Genomic DNA, 22,334 nt, shown 5'->3' on the forward strand with positions numbered 1-22,334 from the left:
TATATTTTTTAGCTTTATTTAATTTCTGTATAGGGAATTGATTTTAATAGGTTAAACCTTTTATTTTATTGCTATGTATTCTATCATTTGAAGCTATTTGTTGTCCCATATTTTAACATCCCATATATGTCATATATGATAGATATGATATAACATTGCTAATCATTAAATATGATAATATAGTGCTATCTGTTAGTTTTACGTCAGCTAATGTTATGGAAGGGCATAGATGTTTTGGAAAATAGTAATATTAATGTAACTACCCAATCATTCCTTCCTCAAGCAAGTGTGTAAATATTAGATCTATTCAACAATAATGTTAATTGCATTGGCATATTTATCTGACATTTTCCTAGCTTGTAGTAGTCGATTAAAAAGCTGTTTAGTTTCTTATGACTTTACACTAGCAGTGGAATTTACTGCGATGTGACGGGGCGCCACCTGAAATCTTGCCTAGGGCGGGGCCTGCCCTTACTCCTTCACGCTAAAGAGAATTGGGACACCCCTACCCCTTCACGTGAATGCACAAAACAAGGGGTTGGGGTAAGGGGAAGAGCTAAGGGGTAGAATTGGGATTGGGCCTAATTCTACATGTTAATTTCTCACTTCACCTTAAATGAGAGCTGACAAATACTAAAAACACTATTAACTGTAAAATGATCATTCATTAATATTTCTAACAATTAATTTGCTTCTTGGATTTCTAGACTTTATAGTTCCTCCTATTCTTTATATATTTTTTGAAAATACAGAATGCAGTATACTCAAGTGAGTTTTATACACTATATACACTATGTAACAGACCTTGGCTGCCCAATATTTTATTTGTTTATACTTTCTGCCAACAGCTTTTTTTGCCCATTTTTCAAAGAAATGGTATGCCCAACTGCATACATGCTATACTATAAATTTAGGGTGGTCCAAATTCTATTGAATATCTCAGGTAATTGACTGCTTAAATCATTGCAAAAAGTATATTTTATTATTATTGTCTAGTTATAATCTGATAAATGCATATTAATGGGTATGCACGTAAGAATTTTGTAAGTATTAATCACGTTTTATCGTAAAACTTTCTAAAAAAAAAAAAAAAAAGTCTTCCACCACTTTCTGACTTGACAATTGTTGACAATATATATCCTGCTTTCTGACTTTGTGCATTTGTTTTATTGTTGAGACAATGTGCGGAGGCACATTTTTCAAAACTCTGCTCTGACTGTATTTTGTTGCAAACACATTTCTAACTTCTTTTTATTTTTAAAGACTACAAAACTTTGACTTCGTTGGTACACTGAATCACCTTCAGACTCTTGTCCTGCAAGTTTTGTGCACATGTGCAAAAATAAGCATTCAGTTTCTGGCAGCAGTTCCTAATAGGCCACTGGTGTCACTAATAACATGGCTTTCTGAATACATATACTTACTGTACTTACTCCCAGGGCCGTTTATATCGACGTTGATATTTAGCCACACCATGTTGGTGTTTTGTAATGTCAAATTTTTACAAGGTGGGGAAAACAACATACTGTATAGCCTCTTTAAAATAAAATTAAACATCATAGTGTCATCAAAAAGATGCTTTAAATATATGCATGTATTCCAAAATAAAAGTGCTCAAGGAATGAATGCATTACAAAAAATACTTCTCTTAGATTTTTTTTGTCTTGTTTCTAATCCAGATATCTAAAAAAAATCTTAATTTAAAAAGCATTTTCTAGATGAGCAATAAGTATTGTCTTGTTTTAAGAAGTAACAATATTAACCCCAATATTAAGTGATTTTTTCTTAAAAAAAGATAAATAATCTGATAATGGGGTAAGCAAAATATCAGTTTTAAAATGAAAAAAAAGTTTAGTATTAAATATTAAGAATGTTTTAAGGGAAATAATCTGAATGCATTTATAAAAAAAATATTTTTAGATATTTGGACAAGAAACAATACAAAACAAAGTGAACTTATTGTGATGTTTAAGAAACCAGTCTGAGATGATTCATGCTTAATGACATGACATGTTATGCTGCTGGCAGCAGCCATCAGAAGTTGGGTACACTGTGGTCATAAAAGGATGAACATTATCAGCAACAACACTCAGGTAGGCTGTGGCGTTGACACAATGCACAATTGGTACTAATGAGCCCAAAATGTGCCAAGAAAATATCCTCCACCTCCACAACATAACACCACTACCACCAGCCCAAACAGTTGATACAAGGCAGGCTGGATCCAAGCTTTCATGTTGTTGATGCCAAATTCTGCCCCTACCATCTAATTGTCGCAGCAGAAATTGAGACTCATCAGACCAGGCAACATTTTTCCAATCTTTTATTGTCCAATTTTGGTGAGCCTGTGTGAATTGTAGCCTCAGTTTCCTGTTCTTAGCTGACAGGAGAGGCACCCGGTGTGTTCTTCTGCTGCTGTAGCCCATCAACCTCAAGTTTGGACATGCTGTGCGTTCAGGGATGCTCTTCTGCATACCTCAATTGTAACGAGTAATCATTTGAGTTACTGTTGAGTTACCTTTATATCAGCTCGAACCAGTCTGGCCATTCTCCGCTGACCTCTGGCATCAACAAGGCATTAGCCCCCAAAGAACTGCCACTCGCTGGATATTTTCTCTTTTTTGTACCATTCTCTACAAACCCTAGAAATGGTTGTGTGTGAAAATCCCAGTAGACCAGCAGTTTTTGAAATACTCAGATCAGCCCGTCTGGCATTGACAACCGTGCCACATTTGAAGTATTTAAAAATCACCTTTCCTCCCCATTTCTAATGCTTGGTTTGGACTGCAGCAAATCATAGTCTGGATCATGTGTTCATGCTTAAATGCATTGAGTTACTGCCATGTGATTGGCTGATTAGAAATATGCGTTAACAAACAGTTGGACAGGTGTACCTAATAAAGTGTAAGTGAGAAATGCATATTTGCAGTGTGAATGAATTAAATAATGGATGAATGAATAAATAAGACTAGTTTTAAAAAAATTTGGGTCAATTTATTATAGAATTATTTATTTGACAGCAGGCCCATGCTGAGACCGCCCAAAGGGCATGTGCATGATACTTTTTTTGAAGAGCGGGGGGTGGGGTGGGGGGGGTCTCGCGTACTAAAGAGCGGTGTTGTCGCGCGCGTTCTGATCAGCTGTGTTGTCGCGCGCGTACTGTAGAACGCGCGGGGGGTCGCGCGTACTCAAGAGCGGTGTTGTCGCGTGCCTACTGAAGGGCGGGACGGAGCGTGTGTCGCGTCGCGGGGGCACTTTTGATCTTTTTGGAAGGGCACTTTCTATCCAAGACTAAAAAGGGCATGTGCACTGCACAGGTTGAGCCCTATGTGTGCACGTGCCTGTTTGACAGGATCATTGACATGTGCACTTTCCCTAAAGTTCAATTCTCATGACCCTGTGATCCTGGTCACCCCTCACACAACGGTGATTAAGGTTTCACTGTTAAAAAAATAAAAAATATTCGGCTCTTCATCTACTATGATGTTCGGCTCTACTCAGAGATCTGGTTTCTGTTACTCACAAAGGCAGTACTTTGCTTCCCCTGTCCTTATTGAGCGAGAAGAGTGTCTGCTCAGCCTTTTCTAGGGGGATATTTCTGACAGCTAATTTTGACAGACTTGCTTTACATTGATTAATCGAACAAAGCTATAAATCCTACACATATATCTGCTCAGAAAAAAATGAATAAAATAAATGAATAACATACTAAATACAAGATAGGAGCACACATGGGGCAAAAAGCACAGGCCATGACTAAAGGCCAGTTACACAGATGGCAGCGTTTCAGAAAGCGGCTCACCTAATTTAAAGGTTAATTAACCTCTGTGTTCTTTCAGTTGCTAATTCATCTCAGTGTAATGACTGAACAGAGAGTCATTACAGATGAACCCATTAACTATAAAAAGCTTCGGAGAACAGGAGTCAAAAAAAAAAGAGGTGGAATGAGACAGGACATTTACATGCATGTGTTTAAAATTGGATGTAATCTTCCCTCTGTAGGATTATCATGCATGTGAATTAAATAGAGTGGGAGTCAATAAGAGTGAATGTGAAGGGCAGAGATTGAGAGAGATAGAGAGAGAGAGGAGGAAAGGTCAAGTACAGGTCAGTGGTGGGTGGTGTTTTTTATGTGTTGACTAGTTTAACAACAGCTTCCCTTTTCTCAACACATCCATAAAGCATGGCATATATAATGCAAACAAGTGATAATCAAATATGCAAGATGTTTGTCCTGCGCAGCTCTTCGGGACAGTTTCTATGCACAGTAGAGATGCTCAGTAAATTGGCAGCCATATCAGTATCAGGTGAATCATAAACATCAGATAAATGCTTATTACTGGTATTATGGTATCAGGCCAATATGTTGGATGTTAGATCATTTTTGTAATCAGCCTCAGAAAACTTCATGGAAATATTTGATTTATTATCAGGCAATATCTCAGATTCCAAATATAAAGCATTGTCAAATATTGTTAATTATATTGGTTCATATATACACACACACACACACGCGCGCACACACACACACACACACACACACACTCACACACACACACACACACACACACACACACACACACACACACACACACGCACACACATATTAAAATCACAGAATTACTGAAATATCATTGAAAGAAAAATGTTTCATATTGTTATGATGTGAAGTAGCATGATATTGGAAAAATCTGATAATGCAATATTTTATTTTTCTGCAATAAATATTGTGATATGAACACAGTTTCACACGATAACCAGTATTAACAGTATTTAGGTACAGAAATTTAACAATCGCAATGCAAAAAAATATGTATTTCATACTTTGTCTCGTTTCTTGTTCAAATTTCTTGTAGGTCAAGTAAAATATTGTTTTGATCTTCAGAAAAAATAAATCAAGATTAAAAGTTTTTCCTCAAAACATGCTAAATTATCTGCCAATGAGGTTATTAAAACTGTATTATTTTTACTTTAAATGTGGATATTTGGGCTAGAAGCAAGGCAAAAACTTTTTTGCATAAATTGTATAAATAATTAAATACAATTAATCTTTGTTAAACCTCCAAACATCCTACTTTTTGTGCCCAAATGCTCTGGAAATGAAAAATCAAAGACCTTAAAAACACATGCAAATGATAAACTTTTACTCTATTAAGGTTAAACAGCAGTCACTCCACAAATCAGAAGTGTTCTATGGCTCGTGGTTAACTATACTTCAGACTCAACATCTTGCGATGTGACATAAATTCAAAAATTCAATTGTAGCCTGAATGACTGTTTTACTGTTGTTGTTGTGGTGATGGTTTGTTTGTTTGTTTTTTAGCATAAATAATACCATTTCTTTTATATATATAATTTATTGGTATGTCCTAAAAATGTAGTCCCTTATCATTAAATGTTATCTCTTATCATCTTATAAAATGCTATCCCTTATCATAAAATGCTTCACACTGAAAACTAACTCATACAGAGATGTCAAATTTAAGAGTTTTCCTGCATTGCTGTTTAATTCATGTGTATTCAACAATCTAAAAAAGCACAAAATACTACTTTAAGTTACATATTTCAACACAGTGTGAAGGATGTTATTATTTTAATATTTATTTATTGCCACATCAGCAACTTACAGCTATTTCGTGGCAAAATGGATATACATTAAAATATTACATGGTAAAATTAAATTCGTATTACAATAAAAGTTACTTTAACAAATATATAAAATATAAATAGATAAAATTCACACAAAAATATATTCAAAGTTAAATATGATTTTTCAGTTCAATTTGTTTGGTGGTACCTTTTTAAAAATGTCTGTCAAAGTACTCTCCTTAAAAAAAAAGTGTGTCAAATGGTATTAAAACTTCCACATTTCTAACAAAATATGTTTTATGCTCAGCGTGTAGGATAAAGAACAAAGACAATAAAAACTATGAGCTAGCTATTCATGAAAGTACAGTTCATCTTTTGTACTTGCACTACAGCACATGTGTAAGGCTGAGGGGAACAGGAATATTTCCATAAAAAAGGGAAAAACAGAACCTGACTCTACCAATTCCTTTAAGGGACAGAACAATAAGGCATGAAGGACTGCATGTCAATTCAGTCATGAATAAATGCATGGCCTGGAAAAGATGAACAGGCATGCAACGCTTTACCAGAGCTCAAAGTCCAGAGCCAGCAGCTGTAATCTACTGCAGACCTGATCAGACTGACGGAGAATCAACCTCATAACCTAAATACACTCATTTACTGGAACAGCCCCACGCTTTCTCTGCTTCCTCTGTTTACAGCAGCTCTGCAAACATATTGAATTAAATGACAATGATGGGGGGAAGCAAACACAGCCCGAGAAAAACAAGGAAAGAATAGTCAGGGTGAAAGCAGAAAGAGAAAAATAAAAGTGGAAAAAACACTATTAAGGAGTCAGTGAAGTAAAATGATTTAAAATCCTATTCAAAACTCTATGTGGGTCTGTTACGTGTGACATTTACTCCTGCCCTTAATTTTTACTTTCAATCGAACTTGTTTACTTTTCTTTTCAGTTTTCTATTGTTTGATTTGGTGACTTCAAGCTTTTAAAACTGATGGAAGCGGACTTCTCGCTCTCGCTCATTCATCCACACCACCACTGTTTTTGACGGCTTTATTGTTGTGTTCTTCCTTATACTTTCCTTTTGATATTTGTTAAGAGTGGGGAGTCCCAACCTGCTTTATGTTTGTTTGGTTGTTATTTATAAAGTTGTTGGGTTCACCATCTCTTGTCATTTTGGATCATTTTGCTGGTTATGTTAATAAATTATTTGGTCGGAGCACTTTGTCCATTGTTTATGTAACGTTGTCTTAGGATTACGAGTCATATTTAATTAGGGACCGTAGGGTCATAGCATTGAAAAAGACAAAATGCAAGACTTGCATGATTGTAACATGCTAGATACATGCAGAAATACAAAAAAGATTGACCCAGAAGGAAATAAAAGAACAGCAGAACTTTGACTGAATATTGTACATTTCAGTTGTTCAGCTTCCACTGGAATTAACGGAAGAGGATTTGAAAAGCATAACAGAATCTCTGAGTGCAGAACCCTTAACTGAATGCAAAAATAGGAAACTTTTTTTGTAATCCAGAAACTTTCACATCAGAAGATGTATTAGATCACTTGATTATTGATTGCTATCAGGATGTGAAGAGACTTTTAACCAGCAAAACAGAAAATTGCTTACCCAAGCTTTAAGTACTGTGGATGTTGCAATGGCTTACTGGAAAGACGTGACTCGTGTGTCTTTTGAGGTTGTAGTCAAGGCTCAGTGGAAATACGTGACTCGTTTATCTATGAGAATCATCTACATATTGTCAAAACTGCTCAAATTCACTAACACATACATTTCACTGCACTGTAAAAAAAAAAATGTTGAGCAAACATAAAAAAATAAGGCAACTTGATGCAGTAAGAACTTTGAGTTGTCTCAACAACTGTTTTTTAGTTCTTCTCAGTAACAATATTTAGTTGAGCTAACATAATTTTCTTTGTTCATGCAATATTGATTATAGTATTATACTAATAAAGATATTCTTGTCACATCAACTAAAGCAACAGTTACTGCTATTGAGTCAATTAATTTTTTTCTGTTTAGTGGATGTTTATTTTCAAATTTGCAAAATACGTAATTAGTACTAGTTAGCATATCATTTTGTTTTAATCATTCTACTTACAAATGACAAACACAAACTTACTACTTCTTCAATTTATTTCCACTGAAAGCAACAGATAACACGCTTTACAATAGGAAATAGCACAAACATTTGTAAATATTTTAAGATGAAAAGTGCTTCAAATTACAAACTTTGCAGTATACAAACTTTTCTGCTAATTTGCAGGCACATATGCTAGCTTTAACATTTTAGCTGCAATAACAGCACAGAAATTAACAATTTAAACATTGCATTTGACACAAACTAAATTTGCTTTGAATGCTTTTATGCACAAATTATAAACAAAAGGGTTGATTTGGACACCAGTTTCCATAAACATTTAAACCAAAACAAAAGTTAAGTGCTTGGGTGTCTTGACAAAATGTAAACCTTTTAATTTTAAAACCTTTAACGGTAACTCTTCATAATAACTACACAAAACGAATCATTAGCAAAGCATTAACAAATAGTTAATTAATTATCTGTTAAGCATTAACTCTACATTATAAGACGTTAGTAAGCACTTTATAAATACAGCTACAAATGCTGTTATAAGCTCAAAATGTGCTTAATGATTGTATTTCATACTTTGCTTTTTATTAATTGTTCCTTACTGAATTCAGTATTGCATTATTTACAAACCATTTGTATTTAAGTGTAGCTGGTGGTTTTTAAGATCATTCAGCATGAGGTAGTAAATTATTAATGGAACTATTCAAATTAACAATTATATATCTTATTATTCAGGCATATAGTAATGGTTACTATGTATGTTAATAAATGCTTTTTTTAACTCAACTTCATCCATTTTTGTGACCTAATCTAAAGTGAGACTATTTTTGCTTTATAAATCTCTTATAAATGACAATTAAAAGCTGAGTATCAAATGAACAATAAATGTTTGCAATCTAATCTAAAAAAATAAAATTACTGTAAACTTTAAACATCGCCGAATAACAGAAATGTCAAAATACAATTAGCAATAATTACAATTGAATAAAATTGGATAAAACAATATATTATGATATAACATTTCAGTGTTATTTAGTAAAGTTTAAACTGTACAGTAACTTCATTTTAGATAAAGTTGCAAAGATTTTTTTTTTCATTTGATAGTTTCATTTGTGTATCTTTAAATAAATAGAAATGAATTAAATAGTTCATGCTCTTTTTCCCTGTTCGGAATATAACTGAGCATTTAATTGTCATTTATAAGGGATTTATAAAGCATAAATAGTCCTCACTTTAGGTCACAAAACTGGATGAAGTCGAGTTAATAAAGCATTTATTAATATATAAATAAACTAATAGTATATGCCTGAATAATAAGATATATGAACGTTATTTGAATAGTTTATTAATAATGTACTTTTACATTCTGAATGATCTGGAAAAAACCAACACCTATTCTTAAATAACTGATTTGTAAATAATGCAATACTTATGTAATAAAAAAAAGAATCATTAACAAAGTATGAAAATGCAATTAATTACAATTTAAGAATATAGCATTTGTGGCTATATTTATAAAGTGCTTATTAATGCCTATTAGAGTTAATACTTAACAAATAATGAACTAACTATTTGCTAATGCTTAACAAATGATTCATAGTGTGTAGTTATTATGAAGTGTTACCCATTTAACTGAACACAGTGCCTAAACAGTGGCTCTCATGAAACAGATTTAGTACTCAAATTGTACATTAGGTCTTTGTAACATCAGACCATTGACACAACACTGTTTACAGTATTAGTTTAACATCTTGTTTTTAAGAGAAAGCACACGTTGCGTACATCCAGTCCCAAGCTCCATGAAAACATTCTGAATTGTGTCAAAAGTGTACCGGAGTTCTTTGGGATAGGAAAAGTTGAGTGCATAAAGAAGGCCAAAGAGGTATGCTACAGCACTTGAGGTATCTGGAATGTCTTCCAAAACAACAACCTCTTCCAGTACAACAGCAATGTTCTGGATCACTGGAGATGCTGCCCGGGAGTCCTCTTCCGTAACATAGAGAATGCCAACTGATACGCCCTTTGTTCCATCTTCAGTTTCCTGTGAAAACACAATAAGAATATTTGAGCATAGAAAGTCATTATAGTACTTTATCTACAAACAAGCAAGATGTTATATTGCAAATATAGCTGTCATGCTTATGAAATTTAGGTGACGATTAATTGTCAAATAAAATATTCCAATTAATGGTGATTATAGAGATTTAAAAAATTTTGCAAGTACTTGTTTATTATAGGGCTATAACAACACACACATTTAAATAATTGTAACAAAGTTATTTATTCAGTTAAAAATATATACCATTATCTTTCAGAAATATGAACATTCTGTAAAAATAACAAACCAGCATAATACAATGACTATGCAAACTTAATTGCAGTTAAGCAAAATGACCAGTTACATCAAATAGTTATGATCATAAAACTGCTATGTAATGTGTAGTTTGTCTGTAGGAAGACATAGTGTTATAATTCAAATCATTAAGCAAAAGCGAATGTAACAATTAAACAGACAACATGTAAATAACAAGGATTCATCAGTATTCATATGCAACATTAATGCAGTAATTGGACTTTAAATATTTTAAGTGATTTATTTTAAAATACTGTCATAAATGAATAAATACATAAATGCTGATTTGTTGTACTCTGAATAAAACAGCTGCCATTTTGGTTGACAAGAATAACGTCTCAGACTCTCGGCACAACTCTAATTTTATGTAATAACAGACAAAGCAACAGTTTCTCTTGCATCTCTTTTACATGTTCTTTCCCTTAACTACCTGCATAAATCAGTGAGCAGGTCTAAACTGGTACTAATATAGAACCTGATATCAATCTTTTAAAAATAACAAGATACTTGTGAATCATGAAATTTACTTCTTATACCTTAAGGTCAGAAGATTTGTAATTTCTGTTAATGATACCTAAATTAAACATTTTAACTCAGCTAATCAAAAGTTTTCATGAAAGCTCCAAATAGATTGGCACTCAACTTTTCAAGACACCAGCAATACAGAAGCAAGTTTGGACACTCATGCTTTAAACCATTTAAAGTGTTTGATACCTACTTTACATTTCTTGAAAAGGTTAGTGTGTTTCTCTCGAAGAAACAAAGGCAGGCCCTCCAAAGCAGCAGTCCTTCTGTGATTAACAATTTCTGTTGTCTGCAAAAACATAAAAAAGATACAACCAAAAAGTCACAGAATAACAACTGAAATATCATCAACTACATAGATCAAAAACATGTAAATAATGAAAATTATTAACTTACCCTTTCATCAAGTCTTTCCAGGAGCTCTTCCATTTCATGTCCAAACGCTCCTTTTCTGGCTCTGTATAATTTCAGAAGCTTTGGTGTGTACTTGTCAGTGGCTGCCATGAAGACTCCTAGTAGGTCTTTGTTGGTGATGCGGAAAAATTCCTCACAGATCTATTTAAAACAAACCAACCAGATTTACAGCAATCAATTTTTTCTGTAAACAGAGCATCTTGCATTCTGTAAACTTAAAGCCTAATAAGTAAGAAAAAAATTATCTTTACCTGTTCTTGAAAAAAGAGTGCAGGCCACCTCTCCTGAACCTCTACAATCATTGGCTGCTCTTGGACCATTTCTTTTCTTCTAAGGGAAAATGTTAGTTCCATTTTTTCACTTATGGCTGCCATGTCTCTTCTTGCCTTTTTGGTTTCCTCTACCAAAAAAACTCTTTGCTCTTCAAGTGAAGTGTCAGTGTGGTTGCATGGATGTTCCGGTACATGATTGACTTCTCCACGCTTTGCCTTTTTCAGAGTGAAACTCCTCCGACCACTGGCATCATCGTTTCGCTTTCTGTTAACAATTACTTCATTGCAACCTGCCTCTCGCAACTTTGCCCTATAATTGTTTAGCTTGTTTTTGATGCTGATCAACCATCCCTCAAAACCCTTTCCTTTGCCAGGCTCCTTAAGGCAAGGATATTTTAAAACCAAAGCAGATGCAATGGATTCAATTTCCTGATTGTCAGGGTATGCCTTTATGTCAAAAACTGTCTGCACTATTTTGTCAAGAATCTCTATTTTCATGTCTCTAGTCACATCAATGCCTATTTTTGTTTTTTCAAATGCCTCGTTTCCTCGTCTTAGTTTTAGCTCCACATCAAATGACAGCGCTGGTATGGGGAATGGCGAGGGCCATTCTGAGGCAGTACGTAAATAGTTTTGCACAGAGCCTGAAGTGCTTGGCAAGGATTCTTCAGAGTCGAGACTAGCAGTATCAAGTGATGAAACTGATGGAAGGCTACTGCTTTCATAAGCTGATGACTTGCACCACTGAATATGCAAGACTGCTTTTCCACTGGGCAATTCTGAGATGTCAGACAGGTTGCAAAGTGCATTGCCAAAATCAGCATCCTCAAACTTAAGAGAAAACTGTCCTTGTAATTGCAGCTTCTCTTGAAGAATAGTGATGAGAGATTCCACTGATTCAGGCACTTCAGGAAGCTGGACTCGCCGGGCTTCAGTGGAGGAAATGATGACTCGTAGTAGCAAAGGCTGTAAATAAACAAGAAGCCAATTTTAATTACTAAATTTAAGCAATTAATAAATTAATTAGTTAATGTGGTACATACCATTGTAAAGGACATTTAATGCTGCAAATAGGTCCTCAGGGTCACGAACACTTTTGATCCCACACTGTATGGAATTAATGGGTGATAGCCATTTAGGTCACCAGAGTCAAAGATAACCATGTCAGTATAGTGGCTTTCAACAAGTTCATAAGATCTCAAATGTTCTAAATACCAGGCAGAAACCCTTTTTGTTATAAAGAACACTTTGGCAGAATGGATCAACATGCTTTCTATTCTGAAGAACTCAGGCTGTCCATTGCAGTGTCCTGCCGATATGATCATGTTCTTGGCATATCTAGTTCCATGAAGACAAACGTCTCTGGACAGTGACACAGTGTGCAACTGTGGGAACTTTGTTTGTACAGCATGCCTCAGGGTTGCATCCAACAATGATATGCTAACCACATCCAACTTTTCAACATGCAAGTCTGACTTTAAAAGGCTTTGTGCATCCAAATGGTATGCAATCATCTGTTGATGTTTCATGGAAAGAGTGAGAAGTACATTTTTCATGTTGTGGGCATCACGTGCAACCTTCTTGAAGAAAGAGTGCTTAGACTCAAAGCGCATGGTCCACAAAGTCACTAAAGGTCCAAAACATTTAGTTAGTTCTGGGTAGTGTTCGATAAAGTGATGCTTAGGCTTTAATGCATAGTCCGGAAAAGTGGAAGTAAGAAGCAAGCGGTGGTCAGAAAATTTAAATGACAAGTAACACAGAGTTTCATCAGAGAGACTGTTTGACAAAACAATCTCAACTATTTCTTTTAGGTCCATTAATATGTCCCATGATGGCTCATGCTCTGGGATACGATCCCCAATCATCAGAGGAAGTAAGCGCAATAACGTCCAATTTTCGTGTCCATTTCCTCCGATTGATCCTTTAGCAAGACTTGTTTTTAGAATTGTCTTTGGTTTGTTGACCCTGTCAGAGTACTTGTAAGGAAATGTTCTAATGGAGTGATTTACTCCTTCAAGAGTAATGAAACCTTTGGAAATTAAGTCTCTGAGGCACAAAGATAACTCCACAGGGATGACCCCTTCAAAGAAATCATGTAAAATGTCCGGGGGAAATCCAGTTACAGGATGAAAGTATCTTAAGTGTTTGCTCAATGCACACTCACTCTTTATACCATTAACACTCTGAACAGCACTCTGCTTAAGCTGTTCTACAAATAAATCATGTTGATCCACAGTTCTCAAAGGAAAGTCACATGGTTTTACAGTTGAAATCTGATCACGACTAATCAAACAGAATCGACAGAATTTTTCTACATTAAAATTTTCCTGAAAACCAGCAAGACCATGTGCTCCAAGATTATCGGCACACACACAGAATACAGTTGGTTTTATATAATGTCCTAAAGCTTCCACAAATAAACCTTCATGCTCCAGAGATTTTAACTCTTTTATCAAAGGTTCAAGAAATTTGTCAAATCCAAATTTTTTAACATCAATACTTTTTCCTAAAACAGCTAACTGGATTGATGATAAAGTAGATCTTAAATTTGCAGGTAAATTTAAGACCACCCAGTACACAGCAGTGATTTTATGGATTTTTCGAGATGTTCCAAGAGGGTTGCAAATTTCAAACTCATCCACATAAAAGGCTAAACTTAGTTTAACATCATCTTCTGTAACAAATCCACTTTCCCTGTAGTACTTTCCATCTTTAAATGAGCTGTATTGTCCAGGGAGATGTTTATGTGTAAATTCAATGTTATTTAAAAAGCTGTCTTGATTTAACAAGGTTTCAAGCAACCGAATGACTGGAACATGAACAAACACTTCTTTATGAGAATGCTCATAAAGATATTCAGTAGGTTCAATTACAAAAAAGTTCCTTTTGAAATATTGATTTTGTTTATAGTCAGTAGACAAAGTGCCCTTTTCAGAAATTGATGCAAAAAGTGGATTTGTTAGACAAACAGAATCTGCAATTTCCTTGATTACAACACTTTCAATGTTAATATTGTGCTTTGTTACAATTGTTTCTATTGTATGAAGAGCATGAGATTTTGAGAACAACAAAATACTTTTAAGTTCCTCAAAAATTGTCTGAGTAGCACTTTTTGAGACATGCAAAACAGTTTGCATACACAATAAAAGTGAGGCGATCTTGCGTTCAAGTGTATGAACATTTACATCTTCAACAGACTCTATTATATCCTCTTCATCAAATTCACTTATATTCTGTGTTGTACAAAGAACTTCTGAGACTCCGAGACTATCTGAAACTATCTGAGACTGTCTGTCACTTAAGGTTTGATTTCTATGATTCCTGCTTCTATGCGAGCTAAAGGTTGGGCGGTTGTTTGTTTTAAATCCACATCCTTTAAAGGGACACTGAATTGTTTCTTTACGTTTCAGATGATTTTGTAGGTGAAGAAAAAATCTTTTTTCAGTACAAATCTCATGAAATTCACATAGTCCACAATTAAAAGTTGAAAGATCTCGACTGACTCTATCAGTGTTGTGGTGTGATTTAGATAAGTGGGATCGTAAAGCACCTGCAGTTTTAAAAGCACAAACACACTGCGTGTAAAGACAGGGCCAGTTGGAAATTCTATGATGATGTAGCTGATAGTGCTTCAGAAGGACATCTTCACTTGAAGTGCTGAATTTGCAGTTTTTACACTGCATGAAGTCTTGAGGAGATCATCCTGAAAACAGAAATAATCAGTTATAACCTTGTATTGTTAAATCACAACTTTAAATAAAATATAATTCTTACAAAAATATATTTGAAAAAGCTTCACATTTAACATTTTTTAAACATTTTTCAAGTTTATGCCCCCATATTTTAACATGAAACATGTTTGGGAGCAGACAATGATATCAATATCAATATATGATATTGATGTATACAGAGGAGTCCACAAATAATGTAATATAGTTAGTAATAATATATGCTTTGAAATTAAGACTATTTTAAACCTAATAGGAACTATTTATATTAATTTGACAGGATTAAATAACGTTTTCGGCAATATTTTATAAATAAAAAATATAAACTACATTTACATATTACTTTATCTAATATAATCTGAATATCTGTGCTTTATATATGCTTCACAAATTTATAAGTACAACTTACGGTCTCTCACTCGCTCTTAGTGATGGGAAGTTCGGATCATATTACTGATTTGGACCTTTGAGTCTCATTCGTTGAGATGAACAAATCTTTTTTTCAAGTCATTTCCATCAATTTGCCAAAATATTATTAAAATTATACAGGTTATTCCAAACGCATCTACAACTAGCCCAGACGTTGATCACACTACAAACAAGTCATAACTTGAATGCTATAAGAAAAAGAAAATAATCGTTTGTTTACCTAGTCTTTTGTCTATGATAATGTGAGTTCAGCTATTCTGACAGGTCTTCAAATTTGAGGGGTTCGTCTACGTCACACAGACAGACCCATATAAGCTTAACCAAAGCACAGTCTGAACCGAAAGGAGCCATTAGTTCACCTTTCGAGTCATCTGGTTTTTGACTCGTTCGTTCATCACGTGACAGCATGTAAAGAGAGATGACTCAACGCCGAGGACTCGAAAGAAGATTTAAAAAAATTTTCGGCTCTGATTGCATTTCATTGCCTTATGTCTTTAACGTGATGAACGAATGACTTAAACCAGATAGAGGACTCGATAAATGAACTAATCTTTTCCTCCACCTGCACAAATGTGCGCATGCGCGAGTGGACAAATCACTCCTAGAGAGGACTCGTCGTTATCGAGTCATACAAAAGATTCGTTCAAAATGAACGAATCGTTCAAGAACGACCCATCACTAGGCGGCACACACGGAGAAGCACGTAAAATGAGAAAAATGTGAAAACTCGCCAGAGAAATGAAAACGTTTCACCTAAAAACAAACAAAACCTCTGAATTCCCTAACGTAAATGTTAATACTATGATCCCATATTAGCCATCTTTTATCAGTGATTAACAGTTAAGCATAATGATGTAATTTTAGTGTTAACATGAAACATTTTAAACTTAAACGGCACAGAAAAGCAGTTTCCGTTTTTTTCCAAGTAATGTCTTAAGGAGCGGCACAAGCTTAACTGGCGTTAGGCAAACGACGACCGTGCCGAACTCACGGTCCTCCGCCCTCTCGAAGGTGCGGGCGTGGGCGGGAAGGATGTCGCGCGGGGTCTCCATGCCTCCCTGAGCGATTGACTCTGCCTAAATCCGCCACTTATGTCATGAATACACGGAAACATTTATGAGTTTGGACTTAGCTGAAACTATAGGCCACATTAATTACCCACTGCATTTGAAACTTCAGCATATGCAATAATTCTCGTCGCTAAAAACAAACCGTCAGGTTGTGAATATAGTAAAATTCATTGCATGCATAGAATTAGTGTTAATAAGTGTTGTTACTCACCTACAGGAACAAGTTAATGTTTAGTTCCTCGAAGAGTCGAAAATATGCGTGAAGTCCGATATGGCACCAAGACAAAATGGAGATGAGGAGCGAAACGAATGGTCAATATGGGGGAGGGTTGGCGCCGTTTTCAAACGTTGCGTCACGCATGCGCAATTTATTTAAATATCAACATACCTGTTCAACACAAAAATGTATGTCCAGAAAACTCTGGTAAACATGTAGACATAACATTTTAGCGAATATTATTGACATAACATATATTTTTATGTAGATCAGTAGTTATTCACAATTCTTAGTATATATGACAGAAAAAGTACAGTGTGCTGAACAAATTGAAATTTTATTTTTTACAGTGTGCGGTATCCAGGTGAAATCAACATTACAGACAATAACAAAAAAAGAATCATACTTCTTATCCGTTCAACATTTACATTTTTACAGTTATGAAAAGGGCCAATTATCTCTGTACAATAAACACTTTGCGTATTGCATGACTTGAGCAAATAGGGCCGGACAATTTGACCGAAAATCAAAATCTTGATTAATGTAATATTTTAACTCGATAACGATTAATGAACGATTATTTTATTTATTTAATTTTTTTGTCCTCAAAGTTTACTGATAAATTTTGTACAGTAAATATGCTCACATATTACCAGTGAAAGATTTTGGAAAGTAGGGTGCAGTATTTGATTTTAGAATAATTGAAGGAAACACACACTATCTAATATCTACGACTATTTATTGAACATCACTGTTGAACAACTGAAATCAATCCCCGCCGCCCACGATCATCACTTATATCAAACTGACCAATCACAAAGCCCGCACTACGCGTCATCACGACGTGTAGTTACATTTTTTGAAAGGTGAGAAGTATAAATCAGTCTTGACAGAACGGGGTGACATGACTCCACATGCGGTAGGAAAAGCAATTGAAAAAATTGGCCTGGAAAAATTAGATCGACTCTAGGTTATGAATGTTGATTTTGATTACTTTCCAATTAATCACACAGCCTTATAAGTGAAGTAAGCTAGCTCTAAACACAGTGGAAGAAAAAAGCTCAATGCACAGTAATAACAAGGTCAAACTGCATGCTTTTGTTAAAACTTTTTATCCATTTTAGTAAACTGATAATTACAAAACGATGAAGCATTAAAAGCATATTTCACCCAAAAATGAAAATTCTGTTATTATTTACTCACCCTTTACTTGTTTCAGACCTCTATAAATTTCTTTCTTTTGTTGAACACAAATAAACATATTTTGAAAAATGCTGAAAACCTGCATGGACTTAAAAAGTATTTGGTTAACAAGGAAGTCAATGGTTACAGGTTTTTGCTTTCTTCAAAATATCTTCATTTGTGTTCAATAGAAAAAAAAAAACATGTAAAGATCTGGGCTGCACAATATTTCATTTCAGCAAGGATATTGCAATGTACGAGTTTGCAACAGCCACATCGCAGGGATATGCAGGTGGGATTATAGATGACCAGACATTAACGTTAACAACATAGTGGAGTAATTTCATATTTTATCCTTAGAGTGAAAGTTTATTATTTGCATGTGTATTTAAGACCTGACTGTAAGAATTTGAAGCAAACTTGAGCCATTTGGGCACAATAAATGAAACGTTTGTAGCTTAAAGACTAATTGAACATTATACAATTATTTACTTAATTAAAACGATACAGTGTTGATATAATTATTATACAGTAACCATTTAATTTCTGCTTCTGAATACTGTTTGACTCCTAAATAATCATAAATTATTATTATTATTATTATTTTGCATCTTTTGTCTATTGTATTTAACTTTGCTTGTCTTTTTTCATTATATATATATATATATATATATATATATATATATATATATATATATATAATATATATATATGTATATATATATATATATATATATATATATATATATACACATATATATATATATATATATATATATATATATATATATATATATATATATATATATATATATATACATATATATATATATATATATATATATATATATACATATATATATATATATATATATATATATATATATATATTTTTTTTTTTTTTTTTTTTTTTATGCAGATACGCTCACCTACAGAATCATCCCAATCAATCTACAATTATGTATTAAATGATGCAATATATATCGCAGTGAATGAAGATATTGCAATGTCAGTTTTTTCCAACACCGTGCAGCCCTAATTTGGAACCACCTGAGTAAACAGAGAGTATATTTCCAATTTTGGGTGAACTATCCGTTTTAAAGAGTTTTAGTGCCACTTAACTGGACATTTCATTTCTGAACTGCCATGGTGCTCACAATAAATTATACATACAAACAACAAAACATTGCCACAGTCATTGTCAGGATAGTTTGCTTTCAAAGTGCTATTAAATATGCAGCAAGCAAACTCAGCATTTTGAATACACGCTGTTTTTAGTATCTTTAATAAAACCAAAGTTGTAAAGAAGAAATCTGCAATAGATTATAGCACCTCTTTTGAACATGTGACCTGAAAAGAGCGGTGAAATGTACTCGGAGCAACAAATTTCAAGTTTTGCAAAAATGTAGTCACAAATTTCTAATAATCCTGGGTTCATAAGTAGCTTATAAGTACAGTTTTAGAGAAGCTTCCCAATTCCCATACACTTGTAAGTGCCACACAAAGACAGAAGGGGAAATCTAAAAGGAATTTATGCTCCCAGATCTCTCTCGTTTCCTCATTATCATTCTGTCGCCATTTTTCTATATAAGCAATTCTCAGTTTTATTCTTTCTTCGGTTTCAATTCAAGGCCTCATTTCAGTGTAAAACAAAAACCTGCCCAAGTCTCTCCCACATGGCATTCTTGAGATTGCAGGCCGTTTTGGTCTCTCGCTGTCCCTAATCACATTCTTTCCCTTTCTCCATCCTTCAACGCCACTGAGGGAAAGAGATATCCCTCTATCAGGCAGAACTTAAGATCGCCCCACGTAAAGAGTCTCTTGGAGGACAGAGGAGTTTCAAAAAACTCCTTTCCCATCAAGTAAATGGAGCAGTTAGCACTTTTATGCTAACGGCTCAATGATCCACAGAACTGTAATAATGAGCCTGACATTGGACAATCTGTCCTCGCGTGATTCATTCACAATGAGAACAAGATTTGGGGAATGACAAAAGTTCATCATGATCTTATTTCCATACTGACACAAGTCAATGTCAAAGGTAAAAGTGAAGACTTGCAACCACAAGTTTAAACAAAATAGTTTGTATTCATAAAAATGATAATAATAATATAAAAATTCTACATTTAGTTTTTCTATTAGTTAATTTGATAATCAATTTTGTTGATACATTTAAACTAAATTTTTATAAAAGCAATAAACAAAATTAAAACAAAACATTTGTTTAATTTTTTAATTATTATTATTTTTTTATAAAATGTTTATAAAATTTGCATTTATAAATAATAAGATTGAGTTTTAAGAGTTAAACTGATTAGCACTTAATAAAATTACTGTTTGTTCAATTTCCCACAGATGGGTTGCGGCTGGAAGAGCATCCGCTGCGTAAAAATGTGCTGGATAAGTTGGCGGTTCATTCCGCTGTGGCGACTCCGGATTAATAAAGGGACTAAGCCGACAAGAAAATGAATGAATGAACATTTGTTCAAACTAAAGTAAATTGAGCTGAAGCAACATACATTTTTTGGCCACAACTTAATTACTTTATGTTCAATGTAGGGATGCAACGATTAACCAATTTCATTATAACCCGAACTTTAATTTTCAACACCGTGTTTCTGCACAGAACAAAATTTAAGCAAATTAACAAAGTTATGCCAACTGTGTGTTAGTTTAAAGTCCTGTGCTTGTGCACCGAGGTTAATTTGCACGTACACTGGATTAATGGCTATAGCTGAGGCTATTACCTACACTGTAAAAAAAAAATTTAATTTTACGGGGGTTTTTTTTGGCAGCTGGGGTGTAAAATAAAAACAAGAATGCTTGTTTTTTTTATTTTATATATATATATATATATATATATATATATATATATATATATATATATATATATATATATATATATATATATATATTTATTTTTTTTTTTTTTTTATGCAGATACGCTCACCTACAGAATCATCCCAATCAATCTAAAATTATGTATTAAATGATGCAATATATATATAAAATAACAACCGTTAAATCACAGAATGTAAAATAATAACGAAAGCTAAATAACAGAAATTTCCTTAAATTTATATTTCTTGTAAATTTTTGTAATCCCCAGCTGCCAGAAAACCCACGCGAACGTGGGGAGAACATGCAAACTCCACACAGAAGTGCGAACTGACCCAGCCAGGGCTCGAACCAGCGACTTTCTTCTTGCGTGGCAAACGTGCTACCCACAGTGTCACTGTGACACCCAGACTACAATCATACAACCAAAATCTATAACTGTTGCATCCCTAGTTCAATCCACTTAAATTTGTAAAAACTAATAAACGAACTGAATTCCTTCATGTTGTCCCAACACAAATTGTGTGTAACCCTGCATTTTTACAGTTTATTAATTGATGAACTGATGAAGAAAAAACTACTAAATCAAAATCAAGGAAGCCTAACCCAACATTAAACAAATTTCAAAGCTCTCTCCTTTCAAAGCATTGTTCCTGGAAAGTCAGTAGCACATAATTCATTCACACTGACATCCAGAATTTAAATATGAAATGAAATGAAGTCACCATAATATAATTTACATAGACTCATGAGTGCAAATAGACTCTTTTAACCTTAAAGCTGCCCATTTAGTTTGCAAACTGACCTATGTAGGACAAGTTTCTTCTCAAACCCTTGATTACATGAACTAGTATCTATTCACAAAAATGACCAAGGTCCAGGACAGTTTTGTTAGCCGCCGACAGCAGAAACCATCATTCTGTGCCCATGGGAAGTCAATCGCATTGTTCCGGTTTGTGTCTGTAACCTCTGTGCTGTTGACACATGAGTCCCTCAAGGCCGTTTCCTATACTTTGTAAGCGCAAGGAGGAGACAGCAGTGAAGACAGCAGCTGTCATGGGCACAAATTGTACCTCATACCACAGGAAAAGTAAGCCTAATTAGAGGAGTATCTAAATTTAAGCTACATCATATATTTGCACGGTGGCATACGAGATACAACTGACCTGGGAATGCCAGAATAGAGCCCAACAGTCGAGGTCTCATTCAAAAATCTCATTATTTGCTGAATTGTTAATAATTCACTTCGCAAGAGAAATTCAAGATAAACTTACCATGAACTTTTGGAGTATTAAATGATGGATTCAATTAAAATATATTGTAGGATTGTGTTATAAAACATGTGTATAAATTCATGATGTAATGAAGCATGGAAAACAGAATATCAAAATGGAGAAAAAAGGTTTATTCTGTGTGACTTATGTTCGAGATCTGTGCTGTTTAAATAAGAAGAAACAGTTGAGATCAAAATTAGAGAACAACCTACATGTTCCTAGATTTCAAGGTCACTGCATATAGAGAAAAGGAAATGTTAGAAACCTGTAACCATTGGCTATCACAGTATTTGTTTTTCCTACTATGGAAGTTAAAAGTTACAAGTTTCT

The 22,334-nt window shown here is 34.1% G+C and overlaps 2 protein-coding genes and 1 long non-coding RNA gene across 8 annotated transcripts in view; 1 reads left to right on the plus strand and 2 right to left on the minus strand.

Annotated features, from left to right (window-relative positions):
- abca2 (ATP binding cassette subfamily A member 2) overlaps nucleotides 1–22,334 on the minus strand; it is a 148,360-nt gene that overhangs the window by 101,734 nt on the left and 24,292 nt on the right. The window lies entirely within an intron of this gene.
- Nucleotides 917–7,365, plus strand: LOC147843972 (uncharacterized). The gene is made up of 3 exons (XR_015491208.1): nucleotides 917–3,081; nucleotides 3,141–5,575; nucleotides 5,620–7,365. It is a non-coding gene; the product is annotated as an uncharacterized LOC147843972 (long non-coding RNA).
- Nucleotides 7,729–16,808, minus strand: LOC147843973 (uncharacterized). Of its 2 annotated transcripts, none has more exons than XM_087253488.1 (7): nucleotides 16,709–16,808; nucleotides 14,817–14,969; nucleotides 12,310–12,373; nucleotides 11,246–12,232; nucleotides 10,977–11,135; nucleotides 10,774–10,869; nucleotides 7,729–9,743 (listed from the first exon to the last, which is right to left on the minus strand). In XM_087253488.1, exons 3-7 carry the CDS (start codon nucleotides 12,322–12,324, stop codon nucleotides 9,441–9,443), a joined length of 1,560 nt encoding a protein of 519 aa, XP_087109614.1. In that variant the 5' UTR covers nucleotides 12,325–12,373; nucleotides 14,817–14,969; nucleotides 16,709–16,808; the 3' UTR covers nucleotides 7,729–9,440. The 2 variants fall into 2 exon arrangements, with proteins under 2 accessions (XP_087109614.1, XP_087109613.1); XM_087253487.1 differs by having other exon boundaries at nucleotides 16,705–16,808.

This window comes from Danio rerio, chromosome 5, assembly GCF_052040795.2.
Source record: "Danio rerio strain M-AB ecotype USA chromosome 5, GRCz13ab, whole genome shotgun sequence".
In the NCBI taxonomy this organism is placed as follows: Eukaryota; Metazoa; Chordata; class Actinopteri; order Cypriniformes; family Danionidae; genus Danio; species Danio rerio.